A 20,736-nucleotide genomic window follows, 5' to 3' on the forward strand; every position below is an offset into this window, starting at 1 on the left:
ATTACCTCATCTCTTGTATGCTTCAATCAGCTAATGTTACTCAATCTACACCATGCTATCGTTCAGGTAGAACTATTCTTTCGACCACTAAAGATAGCTTCACTAATAATCTTCCAGATCTATCTCATACACTCAATAAACCCCAAAGCCCAGAAGAACGTGATTAAATAACAAAAAATATAAATGCAGTCTTCTCTAGCACTCTTGATTTTTTCAGCCCACTTCGATTAAAGAAGAAATAAGCCCTGCACCATGGTACAATGATCACACTCATGCTTTCAAGAGAGCAGCTCGGAAAATGGAGCGCATGAGGAAAAATACAAAATTAGAAGTATTTCGTGGTGCATGGAAGGATAGTGTCTGTAGATACAGACAGGCACTAAAAGCTGCCAGGTCAGCATATTTTAGTAAACTCATAGAAAATAACCACAACAATCCTAGATGTTTATTCAGTACTGTGGCTAAATTGGTTAGGAATAAAGCCTCAACAGAACCAGATATCCGTCGCAGCACAAGAGTAATGACTTCAAGAATTTATTTACAGATAAAATTGAAATAATCAGAAATAAAATTGGAATTATGCAATCATCTGTCATCGCACCTCAGAAAACAATGTCTAATAATTTTCCTCACGTGCAACTTCAATCCTTCTCTGTCATAGGTCATGAAGAGCTAACAAAACGTATCGAAACATCAAAAGCCACAACATGTTTGTTAGATCCTATACCAACTAAGCTCTTAAAAGAGGTATCCCCTGTAATCTCAGAACCTCTTCTTAATATTATTAACTCCTCGCTATGCTTAGGACATGTCCCAAGAAACTTTAAAATGGCAGTTATCAAACCGCTTATTAAGAAGCCACAACTTGATCCTGGAGAATTGGCTAATTATAGACTGATTTCAAATCTCCTGTTTTTGTCAAAAATACTAAAAAAAAGTAGTATCCTCCCAAATATGTTCATTTCTACAGAGAAATAGTATACGAATAATTTCAGTCAGGATTTAGGCCTCATCACAGTACAGAGACTGCACTTATCAGAGTTACAAATGACTTGCTCTTATCAACTGATCGGCTGCATTTCTCTTCTAGTGCTTTTAGATCTCAGTGCTGCATTCGACACGATACATCACAACATTCTCTTGAATAGGCTTGAGAATTATTTTGGCATTTGTGGAGTTGCATTAGCATGGCTTGGTCATATTTAGCAGACTGCTATCACTTTGTAAATGAGGAATTGTCAAACCAAACAAAAGTAAAATATGGAGTGCTACAGGGATCAGTTTTAGGGCCTCTGCTTTTCTCCATGTATAACCCTGGGAGATATTATCAAGAATCGTGGAATAAGATTCCACTGCTATGCCGGAGATACACAACTTTATATTTCTTCAAAACCTGATGAGGTTTCACAATTCTCGAAATTAGCAGTGTGTATCAATGAAATAAAAGATTGGATTGGCAGATATTTCCTTCTTCTCAATTCTGACAAAACAGAGGTACTAATTATTGGACCAAAAAACTCAAAAAAATAAGCCACTACAATATAATTTGACTTTCGATGGATGTACTGTTACATCATCTTCAACAGAACTTAGGTGTTATATTTGAAACCAATCTGTCCTTTGAAAATCAAATTACCAATGTTTGTAGAACAGCATTCTTCCACCCAAGAAATATTGCTAAATTACGGCACATGCTCTCTGTTGCTGATGCCGAAAAAGGAATTCATGCGTTCATGACCTCAAGACCAGATTATTGTAATGCATTACTGGGAGGATGTCCAGCAAAATCAATACATAAACTTCAATTGGTTCAAAATGCAGCAGCCAGAGTGCTAATGAGAACCAAGAAATATGATCATATTAGCCCATTTTATAATCGTTACATTGGCTACCTGTTAAATTCCGTATTAATTTTAAAATTCCGTTAACTACATACAAAGCTTTGAATGGTCTAGCTCCGCAGTACTTACGTGACCTTCTACCATGCTATATTCCATCACGTTCATTACGATCACAAAATTCTGGCCTGTAAATAGTTCCCAGAATATCAAAATCCACAAAAGGAGGAAGATCCTTTTCATATTTGGTTCCTAAACTATGGACTAGTCTCCCTAACACTGTTCGGGACTCAGATACACTAACTCAGTTTAAGTCTAGACTAAAGACTTATCTATTTAGCCAGGCATACACCTAATTTATCATCCAACCCACAATTAGGCTGCTTTAGTTTAGTCTGCCGGAACCAGAAACCAGAAACTTTGATCATGATTTATATCTCTGCAATAAATTGAATGGCATCTATGCTCATATTATTTAATCTGTTTCCCTGTCTCAACCTCGGGACTCCTATCCTGAGGTCACCAGAACCAGCTGGATACAGCACCATTCATGGTTCATGTTGGACTCCACTGCTACGTGTCGCTGAATGATGATGACTAAATGCAGCCGGTGCCAGCCAAACATCACTTCAGTCTATTATGATGGGCTTCAGAGGATTAACTGATGCCAACTCCAACCATAAGACATGGGATACTTCATATGCCATTGTCTGAACCTTGGATTTAGGATGGACCACACCGAACCTCACCAAAATTACCGGCCAAGTTGAATATATTATACAAGTTAATATAATTATTATTTAATTACTTATTTATAAACACGATAAACAAACGTATTTTATCTATTTACAGAATGATGATTCACTGACATAACAGACGATAAAACTAATGTCTATAAATGCCTGATCTTCTGTAAAGCTGCTTTGAAACAATGTGTGTTGTGAAAGGCGCTATACAAATAAAATTGACTTGATATACTTTTTCAGGACAGGTTCTGTTCAGTTCAATTGCTTGTTCTGCACCTGATAAGCCTAAATGTAGTCCACTATTTTTGAAGGCTTTTTTGAATGTGAGCTTTTCTTATAGTGAAAGGTATATGAGAAACTCTTATTATTTAAACTTTGAAGATTTATATTGTGTATTGGGTATAACTGTATTTTCATGAGAAATTATAATGTGCACTCTGCGAAAGCATTTATATATATATATACATACACACACACTCACCTAAAGGGTTATTAGGAACACCTGTTCAATTTCTCATTAATGCAATTATCTAATCAACCAATCACATGGCAGTTGCTTCAATGCATTTAGGGGTGTGGTCCTGGTCAAGACAATCTCCTGAACTCCAAACTGAATGTCAGAATGGGAAAGAAAGGTGATTTAAGCAATTTTGAGCATGCCATGTTTGTTGGTGCCAGACGGGCCGGTCTGAGTATTTCACAATCTGCTCAGTTACTGGGATTTTCACGCACAACCATTTCTAGGGTTTACAAAGAATGGTATGAAAAGGGAAAAACATCCAGTATGAGGCAGTCCTGTGGGCTAAAAATGCCTTGTTGATGCTAGAGGTCAGAGGAGAATGGGCCGACTGATTCAAGCTGATAGAAGAGCAACTTTGCCTGAAATAACCACTCGTTACAACCGAGGTATGCAGCAAAGCATTTGTGAAGCCACAACACGCACAACCTTGAGGCAGATGGGCTACAACAGCAGAAGACCCCACCGGGTACCACTCATCTCCACTACAAATAGGAAAAAGAGGCTACAATTTGCAAGAGCTCACCAAAACTGGACAGTTGAAGACTGGAAAAATGTTGCCTGGTCTGATGAGTCTCGATTTCTGTTGAGACATTCAGATGGTAGAGTCAGAATTTGGCGTAAACAGAATGAGAACATGGATCCATCATGCCTTGTTACCACTGTGCAGGCTGGTGGTGGTGGTGTAATGGTGTGGGGGATGTTTTCTTGGCACACTTTAGGCCCCTTAGTGCCAATTGGGCATCGTTTAAATGCCACGGCCTACCTGAGCATTGTTTCTGACCATGTCCATCCCTTTATGGCCACCATGTACCCATCCTCTGATGTCTACTTCCAGCAGGATAATGCACCATGTCACAAAGCTCGAATCATTTCAAATTGGTTTCTTGAACATGACAATGAGTTCTGTACTAAAATGGCCCCCACAGTCACCAGATCTCAACCCAATAGAGCATCTTTGGGATGTGGTGGAACGGAGCTGCGTGCCCTGGATGTGCATCCCACAAATCTCCATCAACTGCAAGATGTTATCCTATCAATATGGGCCGACATTTCTAAAGAATGCTTTCAGCACCTTGTTGAATCAATGCCACGTAGAATTAAGGCAGTTCTGAAGGCGAAAGGGGGTCAAACACAGTATTAGTATGGTGTTCCTAATAATCCTTTAGGTGAGTGTATATATATAATAATAATAATAATTCTGTCATAATTTGTAATTTAAAGGAATGTTCCGGGTTGAATATAAATTAAGCTCAATTGCCTGCATTTGTGGTATATTGTTGATTAGCACAAAAATTTATTTTGAAAATTGAGGTGAGGCACTTACAGTGGACATGAATGGGTCCAATTTTGGAAATTTAAAATATTGTTTCAAAAGTTTAGCCACAAGATGTAAACAATATGCATGTACACATGATTTTAGTGTGATAAAATCACTTGCTAACCTTTTCAGTGTAAAGTTATAGCCAATTTTACAACTTTGTTACCATGACGATGTAATGTCAACAAACCAAGTGAGTTTTTATAAAATTGTAAGCTTCACATTTCTGTTACACTAGGGATGTGCGGAACGACTAATTTCACTGACGATTAAACAAACATTTTGAAGTCGACTAATTGACTAGTCTAATAAGAAACCAACCTTAAAAAAAAAACCTGTTTATGCGACCCATTTAAAATACTTAATCTATTCCTAATCCGTAGCTAAATTCCACTGAAAAGGGGCATTTATCTGTGTTGCGCTCGCCTTGCATTATCATCATTGCACATTAAATATAGAACATGACATGCATTCACCTTCAGCGAATACAGGTTTATAGTTACGGAGGCCCAAACCTGCATAAATAAATAAATGTAATAAAAAAATAAATAAAGGAATAAATGTCTTGATAAAACAAATATAATTTGTTTTTAATAAAATGTATTCCTGAATTTATTATTGTATGACTTTATTACTTTATTCTTTTTAACTTCTAATTATTCATTTATTTTGGATATTATTTTTATTTATGTGTTAACTTATTTTTTATATTTATTCCCATATACATTTATTTCCATATTTAAATATTCCCATATATAGTTATTTATTAATACATGTATTTATTTTTACTTTTCTGTGTGCAACATGGAAATGAGGGAGGCGGTCCTTGCATAGCTCCAGTGCATCATTGGATGAGAGCTCAATAGTACTTATCGGAAGCAGATGGACGTCCCACCTTAGCACCCTCTGAATCGCACATATTTAGAACATGCAGGGAAACGCTTTGCAGAGAGTTTAACAATCCAGGATGTGCTTCGACATTCATAGCGGCCAACAGCTCTCCTAAAACTTAAATAAGCACCTCTACTCTAAATGTGGTAATCCACTTCATTCGCAAGTTGCGCAATTCTATAGATATATGTGAAGCGTCAGCTATAGATTTTTTTTTTTTTTTTTTTATTGCAGAACTTATACATACATACATACATACATACATACATACATACATAAACAATCAGGGAAATGAAGCATGGCTGTATCTTTTACAATGAACAATCATAACAACATAATATTATGGATCAAAATATGAAGTTATATACACAGAAAAAAAGAAAAGCATAAGGTTAAATCATATAATTTATGAAACTTGCTCATTTTGTGGATTTGTTGAAGAAACAGCTCCCCATTTATTTTGTGATTTTAGTATATAATAATAATAATAATAGAGAATCTTCCTGTAAATTCATGATTAAAAATTTAAATGTGAACGAAAATAAAAGCTATTAAATGTCTGATCATGAAAATATGAAAATTAAAATGACGTGTAATAATAGATTATGATGGATTTTGGGAAACGTTGCATTATGATTCACTACGTTGCAAGCCATCACGTATAATCTAACTTCCCCGGTCACTTCACGCAACTCATAGATGCGATGCTGACCGCACAGTTTATTTACTTTCATAACCTGCTTCCTTATTATTTGAACTTTAATAATGGATGCTTTAAAGATATAATGTTGGCGTGTTTCATTGCTAAATGGAATGTAGCACAATAATCGTTTTATCTTGATCAGCTTGTTTTCATAATCACTGGAAGCCAAAATCATAATTGAAAATAAAATTCCATTAATCGCCCAGCCCTAATCTGACGTAGGAATGTCATTACGTAAACATTCAGCGCAGAGATTAAAATCACGTCATGTCCTAGTGAGATTATTTAACAGAAAACGCTGCGATTTAATTAAATGTTTTAAATGTGAGTGCTTGTCAATGTTTGGAGCTAGTGTTGTGCTGATATAGAGACACAAACTACTCATACCTTTAGTTACTTGGCTCATATATGGAAAACACTATTATGAGCATCACATGCTCTGTTTGTAGCAGATGACAGCAGGCAGAGCACTAATTCACTTTTTAGCATGAGTCGTATAAAGACCACATATTTATTTATTTATATAGTTGCCATTTGCGGATTAATAATTACTGTGATTCACATAGCGCCTTGCTTTTCCGGATTGGGAATCTGCCATCATTACATCAGAGCTCTTTGGTCTAACAACACAGAAACACTTCAAAATAAAAGCTCTGCCAAAATAGAAGCTCAATTTAAAAGAAAAACAACAATTACAAAAAATGACAGAAATTGATCACTACTATATAGTTATGTAAATTCACTGTTATACTACTAATATTACTACTTATAGTAATAATAACTCAATAGTAACTGTATTATATTTGAGCAATATCTCACATCTATTATGCAGCACTTTATTTGACAAAAATAACTAATTTTGTAGTTAGGATTGTGCAGTGATGTTCTATATAAAATCAATTCATTTGATACAAAATAATACAATTTCAAGTTGAAATGTATTGTTAAACTTTCCTTTCATGAAAGATTTTTTTATATATATTTAAAGACAATATTGATGATAAACTTGTAATAAATGGCTGATATTGAGAAAAAAAAAAAAAAAAACTGTTTTCAGACTCGATATGATGAAAATGATACCAAAAAAAGGTATCGGAACATCCCTACAAAATTATTTTATTTTTTTTTTTTTATTATTATTTTTCCCTGCTGATCAGGAAGGTTATTTTCAATGACGTGCCGACTGCTTATACGGCTTAAATTTATTCTAAGTGGACGTCATGTTTAGAACAATACCTTTGGTTTGTTTTACTGTACATTTCACACAGGCCAATTTGTATTCTTTCCTAGTTATTTTAATTTTTTTTACTGTTATTGGTTAACATTCTTTATAAACAGCTATCATTAGATAATTTGTTACAGGACTGAAATGATTAGTCAACGTTATCGAAAACATCAACAATAAAATATTTTGGACAACATTTTTCATTGTCGAATAGTTGTTTGATCTCATTTAACATAACATGAGATCACATTCAACTCTAATGATGATTCGTTAGAGCAGCACTGCAGCTCATGCATGACTGAGGAGAGGAAGAAAATAAAGCTCACAGTCCAGATGCTCTCTAAACTTTCACAGCTTCAGTTGATGTCATACATTTAATGAAAATGTAATTTTCAAACATATTACGAGGGAATTATAATGCAAAAACACAAAATAATTAAATACTGAAGCACTCGCGTTGTGGAATAAGAGGAGCCCGAGCTCCTCTTATTTTGAGATTTGCTGAAGCAAAACTTGCATGTCAAGCTTCTTTAAAGGAAACACTCCGGAGTTACATTTTTAATGCAGTTATATTTAAAAGTTATAGCTTTAATAAAGTTCCAATATTATGGAAGCAGGCCATGTAAATAACTACAAACTCCGAATCTGGCATTTTCCTGTGCGGTCAGTGCACTTTTTAAAAGATGATTTTGTCCTCTTTATTGTTAGAAAGCACGTTCATTAAGATCTTTTAAGTCGGGGCACAAGTTGAATAGTCGGTTAAGAGCAAATTATTAACATTGCAATAATCGGCGAATAGACAAATAATTGTTCTAATAATTGTTAGATTAATTGATTATCAAAATAATCTTTAGTTGCAGTCCTATTGACTAATGCAAGTCCTGAAGTACGCAACTTTTGAATGCATTTTTTCTCTGTCAGATTTGTCTTACTTGTTAATTATTTTAACAACGTGCTGACTGTTTTAATGTGTGAAGTAACTTTTACTTGGTAAATTCTGTTAAGAACAGGCTATTAAAGATGCTCTATTGGTCCTGCACAATTCATTCAATAAATATTCCTGAATTCGATAACGTTGATTCAACTAATGCATGTCATGGTCTATATTTAATGTACAATGTTCACAAAAGACATGTGGGCAACATTCTACCTTTCATCTACAGTCCACTCTAAAAACACCTTCAGCCAATCTGTGCTGTAATCTAACTGTTATTACAACCCAAGAGAACATTTTGTGAATCCGATGATTTACCACCTTAACATAACTAACTATTAATTATGTCTGTGTGAATTATTTTTAAAGAGGCTCTGTAAAATATCAGGTTATATGAAAGCCAAATCTACAGTAATTATGGCTTTGATTTTCCTCTCTAAAGACTAAAGCCTCAAGCATCAAGCTTGTGTGCCTCTTGAGGCCAGGAGAGTGAGGTTTACACACACTGCACAGTTTTCACGTACCAGCTGGCTCCCATTACACAAGATATTAAAGGGATAGTTAACCCAAAAATGAATATTCTCTCATCATTTACTCACCATCATGCCATACCAAATGTGTATGACTTTCTTCTGCAGAATGAAAACAAAGATTTTTAGAAGAATACCTCAGGTCTATACACTGAAATAAATTATTCCTTGCTTCAGTAAATATTGCTCATTAAAATAAACAGATTTGAAAACTTTCAACTTTTCTTAATTATATACTATATATAGATATTGAGATTATGCTGTACTCTTAATAATAATAAAGAAACTTCGCTAATTATTTTGAGAGAAGCTACAATAATCTGAAGTTTAGTAAACCCAGCCTAATTTTTTAAGATTCTATGGGAAACCATGTGATGCAGAATGTGATTGAATTTTAAGCAAGTTTATTTGGGTCTGGCTGCCATTTTGGATGAAGAGAGCTTGGGATGGACAGCACAACGTTTTTGCCAAAAAGTTCAAAGGTGAATGACTTCAGTAGTGGGAATTCAGTAGAGGGTTGTTGTTGTTGTTGCAATCAATTATGTATTCAAGTTTCTATTTGCGCAAAGAAGTTGTTAACTTACATTTCGTTTGCAAATCTACAGTATATTAAACGTTTGTCTGCATGAGGCCAATTAGATACATTTTCACAGTCGAACAAACACAAAGAAGCTTCTTCAACCGCTGCTCAGGGCCTTCACCTACAACACCTCAAACTCCACAAACAACAGTAATTCCAGTAAATTGATCGCATTTCTACACCAGCTTAAAATGTTTAATGCCAACATCAAATTGTACATCTTGAAACCAGCTAACATTTTCTAAATATTGTTTTATATTCAGCTTCATCAACAGCATCTACACTTTTAATGCTAAATGTTCTCTCTTCCTAAAACTGCTTATGAACCATCGGAGCATTCAGGTTATGCTTTAAATTGAGCCTTAGTTAGTGTATGAGACAACATTAATAAATACATCAATATCATGTGAAGCATAACATTCGGTTGTCAATGACAATAATTAATATTCTGTAAGTGGCACTTACATAATACTTTTCTCATGGGACAATACTGTGACAGTTCATCTTCAACTGCTGCTCAGGAGTCACTCACATGGCTGAAACTCAGCAGGCAACAAGTAACTCCAATAAGTAAATCACTTGTCTACATGTTTTAATGAAAATGTCTCATTGAACCCCTTCGTCTTAAAATGAAACTAGCTCAATGTTGATTTATGTTCACTTTTCAGCTTAATCAAATGATTGTAGTAGTTCACCCAAAAATGGTATTTCTCTTGTCATTAGACCTTCTCACCCCTTATGCCTTCTCAAACTTGTATGACTTTCTGTCTTCTGTGGAACACAAACCAACATTTCCTGTCCATGGCATAAGACTGCATAAATGATGTGAGAATTACCATTTTTGGTTTGCCTCAAGGAGACACACTGACATCAACACATCTAAGTTGGTTTAAAAAAAAAAAAAAAAAGTCACCTTATACGTATAAATGCGGTTGCAATATTTAGCAGGGTTTGCAGCAGTTGAAAATGGTCTCATCATGAATCTTAAATGTAAACTAGCCATACATGTTGCTTATCTTGTCTTTTTTTATTTGCATTGCAAGACCTACACAGCTGAAATATCCTTCTAAAAATCTTCACTTGTGTTCTGCATTAGAAAGAAAGTCATACACATATGGGATGGCATAAGGGTGAGTAAATGAGTAGAGAATTTTCATTTTTGGATGAACTATCCCTTTAAAAATGACAAAACAGGACAAGATCACTAGATCTTGCCTACTTTTGAAGAAAACAAAAAGACTACATGAAACCTTGAAGGAGAAAGGATGACAATTCTCAACATAGCTTAGCTTTGACTGTAAGCACATGCATTCACAAACAAACATTTAAAACATTGTTTAACTTCCTCTTGTGAACTGGCCAACAATGCAACAAGTTTTAGTTCACATAGACAAATCAAAAAGAGCTTTCATGGACACTCAAACAGTTACCGGTCATAAACCAACCACATGACTGTTTGTTGAGTCTCACATCTACAAGACTAATAAAACTAAAACTCAGAGCAAACTAGACAGCATTATAATCGACCAATACTGGACTGCACCTGCTTTTAATGAAGGGGTCAAAGCTTTCCCATCCTCGTTCCAACACAACGCTGCTTCAGGATGGTGAACTGAATTGTTAAATCGGTATTTAAGTACTGACATCTAAGTGCAACTGGTGATAAACTCAAATAGTCAGACGCTGAAAGCAGCTTTTCAATGCTGTGAAGATGCTCGTGCGCTTCCTCTCACTTGATTGACAGCACGTCAACAGCGCTCGCGCCCTGCACGCGAAGCGATGGAGCGTTCTAGCAATTCAGATATACAAGCGAGCACATCGCTCATTCACCATCATTATTCGCATAGAATATCTAACAACAGCTGTTAAATTAGCACGAGTCTGTAAGTGCTCTGCAACAGATGGCATGAGCGTGACTTATTAGGGAGAAAAGGAGTTAAAGTTGGTAAATCCCCTGAGGAGAGCGGTGCACAGCTCCCTCTACATCAACAGTAACACGCTGAAAGCTTATTACAAGAGCTCCACAGCAAACACACTTCACATGCAACTTTAGCTAGGAAAACTGAGGTTAAACACACCATACCGTCCTCTTAATACAGCAGCTAAGCAGTGCGCGCACTTCTTGCGGCACAATAAAACCTCCCTGCTCACTATCCGACTAGAAATCAAGCGTAGCGTTTTACCTTTAGTTCGGCACTATCCGCCATCTTGTGATTGCTAGCGCAGGCGTGACGTAGTTGGGTCATGTGGTGTGCACGCGCGCGCAGCTCTGTGCCGGCTTTTTGCCGCTCACGCGTTTTTCAAACAGTAACAACAACTGAAGTTCAAAAAGTTTGATTGCAGCCTGTTTTCAGTTGCAACCTGGTAATTCCATTTCAACATCTGAACTCGACCAAAAATAAACCTGCTACCAGTGACCTCGTATGTCCTAATTCCTTCCTTCAGTAAGTACAATTTTATTTATATAGCACCTTTTTAAAATGTGCTTTACAGAAAACATAAAATCATACAAATGCCACATGCGTAGAATAATAATAATAATAAAATAAAGATAATAGTAATAATAATACAAAAATATAATAAAATTGAGAAATAATAATGAGTAATAGAATGCATAAAATACACAGAATAGTGACCAAAAACAATTTGGGAGAGTAGACAGTTAAATTGTTGGGGGAAATTCCACAGTAAAGTACCAAGACATCCGAAGACTGAGAGGACATGCCGTGTTGTCGCGAGGCATACCAGATCACTTTTCATTAAAAATGATGTTATGACACAGGAACGCTCACATGGTCCCAATGATGGGATGAAATTCTGCTGAGCAAACGTCACTCCAAAATGGTGTGCTATCCTAGTAGGAAGATCTTTTCATGAGGTGAGCACATGCTACACTCTGAGATTATTCAGCAGTGATTGGCCACTTCTATGTATGGGAGAAATTGAAACGCTCAGACAAGAAGCTCTGAGCACCCAACAGTCAATGGATGATAAAAAGAAGTCCCGCCTTACAGGTAAAAGAGCCAATCATTGTGTAGATACATATTTCGTCTGTCAATCAACTCGAGGACGTGCATGCGCATTAGCTACACAAGCCTGGAAAATTGCGTTTTTTAGCGTTATATTAGGTGAAGAATCACAATTTATGATACCAGTATTGTCAAATTGTTTTGCTGATTTGAAGTATGTTCTTTGATCTTAATCTTGTCCGACCGTTTTTGAGATTTTGGTGTTCCTTCATTCAAGTATATAGGAGCTGCACTTACATGACTGGAAATAGCCTCCCGAGAGCGTTCTAAAGATGGCCGACAGTGGGCTAGAGTGAGTTGCTAGAGGGACTTTGGCTACACTGCTTGCACTGATTCAATGGGGGGGTCAAATGATACAATATGATTTAGATATTTAGAAGAAATGCTGCTTGTGAATGATCTCGTGACAACATAAATTATTATTAAAGTACACAAAAAACGACTGTAATGGACGTTGGGGAACAATCTGATTTTATTATTCACAAATGTACATAAAAAACATTGCTCTAAGCAGAAGAAGGATGCATTTGCGGAGAACGCGCTAGTCGAGAACACGTTCTGATGACACGTTCGTTTGTTGAATGAGCAACGGCGCTATTGCGCAATCTACAACTTGCAGCGCAAACACACGTTCAGCACTAGATGGAAGTGTTGCATTCACAAAGTGAGACTTCGATGTTCTTGGAAAGCTCAGTGGATTAGGGCTTTTATGATGTGCGGTTTTATATAATCCAGTACACACAAAAAACTGTTACTGCACACGGTAGTACATTTGCAGAAGGGTGAATACAGCCAGTGCTTGTTGTCGCAAGGAAAGGTTTAACAAGGGATATTATATATCTCAGTAATATGGTTTTAGGTCAAAAGGCATATTACACAAATGCGTTTTCTTAGCTGTGGTTTCTTATTTTGAGTTCAAACTTCCAGTTCAAACCCTTAATTAATTGGATTATTATGTTGGATGGATGATACTTAAATGTCCACTACTGTCCAGATGCGGGTTGAACAGGTAACTGAGCCACTATAGGCAAATATATATATTTTTTTTATAGGATCTCTTCACTTTGTCTTCTGGCAGCTGTAAACTCTAATCTACTATACAATTGTTTGTGAACTGTATCTTCTGAAATTTAATTTCAGTAGCATCATATTTTTGCTCCAGCTGTTTGTGAAAAACTGTAGCAATAATGTAGATTTTTAAACACTGGTTTAAAAAGGTTGAACTGTGTGTGTTCTCAATGAGGGATTTATTTTTAAATAAATGTCAGGTTGTTCTTTATTGGGTAAAGTTATGTGTTTTGAGTTATTACATTTAAATTGCAATATTTGTTGTGCAAAACAAACTTGACAATGCAATTCATGCGTTTCATGATTTGTTTTGTGTTTATCCTTGAGTTTCATACTTGTTTGGCTAAAAAAAATGTACAGGCTGTTTAATGCTATAGGTTTCATTGTGACAACATACCCCACATAGTTTGACAGTTTGCCCCACCTACATTTGATCTGTGAATGATTTAAGTGTAAGTGATATGGGGTTCAACAGTCTGATATATGTCAGATCTCAAAAGACCTTTAAAAGTTTTAGGATATAGAACATTTTAAAACAAAGAAAAGTTATGACATAAGAGATTTTTTTTAAGATTCTGCTCTATTTCTACTAATCAATCAAATGCTGAAAATAAGATTTTATAAATATTATGATGGAAATACTTGTGGCTGTTTTGAACTTAAATACAAAAATGAGGCATGAGATCATTTTATTTTTTTAAATACACTCCAGAAGTCATCTGACATTTTAGTTTAAGCACTTGATGTGGAATAACAACATTTTCAGTATAATGAATTGCTTAGTTGGGAAATATTGGCTTAGTGCTTGTTCAAATTTTTGTTTGTTATACAGTATGATATTAAACAATATTTTAGGTTTTATCAAGTTTGGATAGGTAAGTCTGAGAGGGTGCTTTTTCAAAGTGCTTAATATTGATGACATAATTAATTTAAGTCAGCAAATCAGTGAATTTAGAGAATAAGAACACATGTAAAAATGCATAAATAAATAAATAACATGAATAACCAACAATTCCAGTTTATGAAATTCCACATAATACAATACATTGCACACTGCCACATATTAAGTATCTGTATTGTTTAAAAAAATCACCATATTTACATAAGTAAAAGTATAATTATTTCACCCATCTTTGTCATCCTCTGGCTTGTTTTAAGGAGTTTTAATGTCGTAAATTATTCCTAGACACTTTCATTCACTGTTCAAGGCAGAGCCTGTGAATACTTTGGATGGATTGCGATTCAGCAGTCCTTGGACAGAATTCATTGTGCGTAAATTGAGAGAACCTCTCAAACAAAGTGTGAAGGGAGAATTCCTTTAGGGCAGTTTCACAGTTTTTACTGTATTTTAATGCCTCCCTGGGATACAATTTGAAGTTAAGGTGGTAAGAGGGGTGGCTTGAATGTGCAGGTCCCTGTGCAGTGCCGTGGAGTTAGCATTTTGCAGGAGAAATGGTGAAGAGCGTCGTGAGCTTCTAGGAAAAAGGTTGATTTAGTTCCATAAATTACAGCACAAGAGGAGGCTATTGGTAAACGTATATAATATTTTACTGAAACATACCAAATATATGACACACAATAATGTATGATACATCATAGCCATAGTTTCATATTTCATGTCTAATGCATGAAAATAGGAAAATTATCACACTCCTCTAATCACCACTACTTTTACTAACAGTTAAACATAAATGATAATGGTATCATGTATTTTAGGTACACTCTTTGAGATACTGATAAACTTAATTTAAAAAAAGTAGCACTTGCATATTTCTCTTTTACAGACAGGGCAGTAATTCTGTTGTAGAGCTATATGAAATGTTATTTTTGGCCGATAATGCATGAATACTAAATGCATGAAGATATTTTCTTAATTACCTTTAAGCTTCTGCTGAATTGCATAACGGGCCTTTCTCTCCTGATCCAACTCATTGCACAATGTGTCTAAATAAATAAAAAGAAAAATTAATAAATAATTTGGGGAGGGGTTACAAACATGAAATGTTTTCTGTTCTTTATGACCTATTATTTCCTTTAAAATCAGCCTAACTGAAAATATGCAAGTGTCACTTTTTGTAGCCTTTACCTTTCACTAGTGCAAAATATGCATTTATGCATTACCTCTTACAATGTGCAGCTGCTGGACCATCTCCTCACGATAAGACAGTTCCCTCTTCATTTGATCCTGAAAATGATCTGTTAGAGTTTACACACAGTAAGTTATAAACAGGAGTTCAATCATGGATAAATGCATTGTTGGATAAATCTCTTTTATTACCTTTCAAGCTTTGAAATTCCCGTTCCAGTTTTTTTCTTAGCTCCACTTGCTCCAAGAGCTGCTTTTGAAGCTCCTCTAGAAATCAAAAGAAATCACACCATTTATTATAGCCTATCACTGTGACTTTTAATCACAGTAGCTTTTGAGTATGTTACTGTCTTACTAAAATAATATTATCCCAAGTAAATCGGAATTATCCTTTTTATTAGGAAGCATTTCACTCTCTGTTTGGTTTTCTTGTCTAATTGCACTAGGTTACTAAGGAAGGATAAACACGCGGTCCCCGTGTTCTCAAGCATGACATTGCAAAATAATTAGGACAGTAGCCTGAGGGATGTGTGGGAAACGAGCCTGCAGTGTAGATCGTCTGCAGTTCAAGGACAATTCTCAGTTGAACAGAATTGTGTAGAAGAGATCGCCCGTATTTGCATAATGCATGTAGAAAAAGGGAGACATATAGGCAAACGAGGACATGCCTTTAAAAATAGTCTATAAGCAATACTTTCTTGAACCTGCTTTCAAATAATTAATCATAAGAAGAAATCGGCATTTGCTCTAGCCTTCTTGTGATTTGTTATTTTATAATATGTTATTTTATTTACATAAACAGCAAATACATTTTCTAACAATGGTGCAACGTTTAAAAAAATGATCATAAATTCTTAGTTAACTCTTTTATACCTTTCGCCATATTCTCGATGTCTTTCTCAAAAAGATGACATCTGTTAACAGTACTCCTCAATGAAGCCTCGTCTGCCAGAAAGAGAAAGAGAGAAGATATATATCACTAAATAAAACAGCGCGTCAAGATTTATACAGATAAGCTACTCACTTGGGATCTCTTTGCTAACGTTAATGTGATCCGAACAGGATTTCAGTGATTCACATTCGTCCTCTGTGCTGTTGTTCGAAATGTGTGAATCTATAAAGCGAAATGTTCTATTTAGTAGGTGACTAATTGAAAGTGCATAATTTAATGTTAAGATTAAAAAAAAAACTTTTAATTATCAGAATTGTATAGACATGCTCGTATAACATTGATTTATATAGAATCATGATTTAAACGGTTTACCGTTTGATTGCGGTGCGCTGCGTGGAAGTTTAGAGACCGAACAAGGCTGTGTGCTCTGCAGAGATGCTCTCTCCTTTTCATGTGGGTACACCTGCAAAAATTAACCAACCAAGCCCAATTATGCATAATTTTCTTCTTTATACGCAACCATGAGACAGACAAGCGACTGTCAATAATGGTAGGCTTTTTCTAACGATATGCGAATATTTCAAACAGCAAGGCAAATTATCCATATTACAAAGTAAATTCGATCAGATGGACTGACAAAGAAAATAATGTGCACCAAAACGGGGGCAGTAACCACAGGGGAGTCTTTTCACAAATGCATTTATAGCCCGCAAGCAAAATCAGACCTGACCATTCTAAACATGTAATTTAGAACAATTACGCTCTGCTGTGTTCTTTTATTTAGAGCATTGTACATTAATAAACATGGACTTTAAACGAGCTATATCCTTAACAACATAAATTGTCAATTGTTTAGAAATAGAACATTTGGCATATAGAATCTCATTGCTCATAATTAAAGGTAATTGCTCGCTATTAGAGCTGAAAGACTGCTGTATCAGACAAGTGCTTTTCTGAGCAATAAGTGTCCTTATTCAGTGTGCCATTGTGTTGCTATTTTATACGCCATGCTGTATTTTATCTAAAGCTTTAATATTTAAAAATATTTAAAAGCTTTAAATATTTAATAAAGTTATACCGATTAAAATGGTTTCAGCGACATTGATCTGTGTGTGTGTGTGTGTGTGTGTGTGTGTGTACTCACATTATAAACAGTGGCATCATTTTTCTTTGCCACCTGTTTGTTCTGTTTCTGATCAGAAGAGCCTGTGTCACTGAAAGTGGGCTCCTGGTCATCGTGGTGAGTGTTCAGAGTGATTTCCTCCATGGGACTTTGCCGATCATCCACGGAGAGTTGTATCGACTCCTCGTCCTCTGGAACTCTGTGAGACTCCACGTCCACATCTGGATCTTCCCCACTGTCCACACATGGAGAGGCAGATCTGTAGCTAGAGCTCTCACTTACGCTGTCTGGTGACAAATGGCCAGAATGGGCTCCGCTGTATGCATCCCTGTTTCCATAAAAATTGGCTATGCTCTCTGCGTCTTTAACAACTGGCCTGAAAGCCGAAATATAGCTCATCTTTCTATGGGTGGCTGGTTGACCCTCAGATGACCGTGTCTCGTCCCCAGATTTGTCCTCTTCGTTCCTGATGGACTGTGAGCTGGAGCAGCGCTCGCTATCGAATAGACTGTCTCGAGGTGTGTTTCCTCCCCGCTCGCTCCCTGAAATCTCTATTTCGGCCTGCCGGCTACCCATTAGCTCCGTATCTGGTTTTGGTTGTGCTGGTTGATATGATGCGAGTGGCAGGCTTCCTGTGGTTGGCCAGAACATAGGGAACGAAGGATAGAGACTGTCCTTCGCACCAGGCCAAAACACTCTTGGTATACTGGTCTTATTCTGCTCACCAACTCCATCATCTTTCTTTTGACACAGTCCAAACGCCGGGAAAGTATACGAATGCGGAAAGATAGGAGGTGGGATCTTCTGGAGAATGCCAAAACTCTTACTTGGCACAGGAATTACCGGGAAGTTCCGCACACTGTTGGTTAAACTGAGGTTCCCACGGTCGTCATCGCAGCGCAAAGTTTTGTGTGGAACATCAGGTGACCTGTTCTGCGTAATGTTGTCGGAGGCCTGCTGTTTAAGTGGAGATGACATATCCGATCCACTCCCTGGCATTGCCCGCTTTCGGCTGCCGCCGTTAAACATGGCCTTTACGTCCTCCCACGCGTGACAAAGATCGTCAGATAAGTTTTTGTCCGTCAATTTCAGATGGCGTCTCCATGAATTAAAATTGGCCGCGTCCGGCTGCGTGTATTTGGACTCGGGTGTGCGGTGTGAATGAAATATGAATTTGTTGGGTGAAAAATACATATTACAATAGGTGCACTTGATGCATTTCGCCCTGGAGCTGTTGTACCTCGCCGGTATGAAGCTTCCCCTGCTCCCCCAGGCGCACTCGTGTGAAACATCGAATGCAAAATTCTCGGGTAATTTGGGAGGATTGTGGGCCCCGAGGAAAGATTTGCAGAGGCGCTCGGCCTCACGCTTGGTGATCATCCCACAGCGGCGCGAGGAGATGGGCATGGCCCCCGCGCGCCTCAGGATCTCCAGCTGCACCGGTGTGCACTGCACGCACGTAATTCCAAGAGCAACGCGTCTATTGTGGATTTCGTTATAGCTGTAGTTCTTCAACAAAGTGTTGGAGATTTGCGCCAGGCACAGTCTCTCCTGGCCGTCTATGACCAAAGAGACGATGGGCACTCCGTACAGCGCAGTCTCACTCACTTGATTTGGCTTCAGCGAGCTGGTGCCAGAATAAGGCTGCAGTTCTTGCTTTGAGTTCGGCGAAGAGCAAGCATCTCGTCCCGTAGACAGCTGACTGGGTATCGACTCCATTCCTTGAAGTCTGTGCAGGACGAATCAGAAATTCACAATTATCCTCGAATTCAGTTGTGTTATTGCAATGCAGCCATTAATACAATCTAGGCCAATGAGAGTTTTCTGTGCTGTAATTATCACGAATAGCCTACCACATTCATTTTTCTTTTTATTCTTTGTAGGCTTTGTCCTAAAATAAATATGTATTATTATTATTATTATTATTATTATTATTATTATTATACAAGGCTAAATGCTAATAATTATAATTATCTTAAAATTTTCTCCGATGCAATCATTAGCTTTAATTAGTTAAACGTCTCCTTCCCATTTTGTGCTAATTTCCTATCACATTTTATTAATTTGTTTCAGTATAGAATTACTTTTGCAAGATCGGAAATGTTATTGTGGCTAATAACTATTTTAAGCATTACAGGCTACCCTGTTAATATCTGTCATTAGTACACTAATGCTTGTAAATGGCACGCCTTTACAATGTTTTACGATGAATATGAAGAATTGATTTGCAGAGAATTCTTCTGGTTGACAATGCTCAAACTCTTTGACCTGAGTGCCTGCACCATTGCCTAATGTCTCCAAATCGGCTCAGAAGCCGGAGCGATTACTTAAAGGCCTCTTATGGCGCTAGTACGCATAGAGGCAGAAGGGAAGAATCTTTTATCTACGCCAATGAGCTTAGCAACAAGGAAAAGAAGCAGTAAGCCGCTTTCTGTGTAATTACACAACATGTGTTTTTCGACTTCGATCTGTTAATAAATGTCTTATTCACAATTAAGCTATTGCAAGAGGAGCTTATTATAGCTATTTCAATCTTACACATAACTTGATATCTTTTCTTCAGATACCTCCGTAGGCTACTGTTTACATTTTATGATGTTCAAATATTTTTTAGATTTTATTCCTGTCGTAATCAAGGATATATCGAAACATTATTTGTAGGCTAGTTTTTCTCCTAAGTTCCTAACATTTTGAGAATAATCGTTAATGTGCGTAAATTCAAGAAAATAACGTAAATGTGACAAGCAACATACCTTATTGTCTGGAAAGTTACTCGCGTAAACGGATTCGCGTTAAATGTATAGCCCTGAAGAAAATGATGAAACGTCCGTTAAACGTCTACGGTGCGGGAAGAGAACTACTGTACGAGGCTTGATGTAGGCTACTTTTTTCTTCCCCTCTCAAAACAGCTTTAGACTTTCCATCCCACTCAGCTCTCGTGCGTGGTGATGGGAGCGCGAGCGGAGTGACCACATGGTAGTCTCGGAGCTCGTGCCTCGTCTTAATAGGTTGTGCGCAATCTACTTCAAGAGTGGGAACACCAAAATGAATAGCAAGGCACACCCACTGAGATCAAATCAGATTCTGGCATTAACCCTTTGCATCCACAACTCCAAAACAAAGATCACTGGCAATTGCAATGGAGACAGTTTTATCTGAGATCGATCTATCTATCTATCTATCTATCTATCTATCTATCTATCTATCTATCTATCTATCTATCTATCTATCTATCTATCTATCTATCTATCTA

The 20,736-nt window shown here is 36.7% G+C and overlaps 1 protein-coding gene across 2 annotated transcripts; it reads right to left on the reverse strand.

Annotated features, from left to right (window-relative positions):
- Positions 1-14,437: 14,437 nt before the first annotated feature.
- Positions 14,438-20,373, reverse strand: LOC127650423 (SKI family transcriptional corepressor 1 homolog-B-like). Of its 2 annotated transcripts, XM_052135868.1 has the most exons (9): positions 20,237-20,373; positions 17,505-19,212; positions 16,733-16,823; positions 16,493-16,582; positions 16,342-16,413; positions 15,661-15,735; positions 15,504-15,578; positions 15,261-15,326; positions 14,438-14,857 (listed from the first exon to the last, which is right to left on the reverse strand). In XM_052135868.1, the coding sequence occupies exons 2-9, from the start codon at positions 19,200-19,202 to the stop codon at positions 14,760-14,762; spliced, it is 2,265 nt and encodes a 754-aa protein (XP_051991828.1). In that variant the 5' UTR covers positions 19,203-19,212; positions 20,237-20,373; the 3' UTR covers positions 14,438-14,759. The 2 variants fall into 2 exon arrangements, with proteins under 2 accessions (XP_051991828.1, XP_051991833.1); XM_052135873.1 differs by lacking the exon at positions 15,261-15,326.
- Between the last annotated feature and the right edge of the window lie 363 nt (positions 20,374-20,736).

The sequence above is a fragment of the Xyrauchen texanus genome, chromosome 1 (genome assembly GCF_025860055.1).
Source record: "Xyrauchen texanus isolate HMW12.3.18 chromosome 1, RBS_HiC_50CHRs, whole genome shotgun sequence".
NCBI classification, from domain to species: Eukaryota; Metazoa; Chordata; class Actinopteri; order Cypriniformes; family Catostomidae; genus Xyrauchen; species Xyrauchen texanus.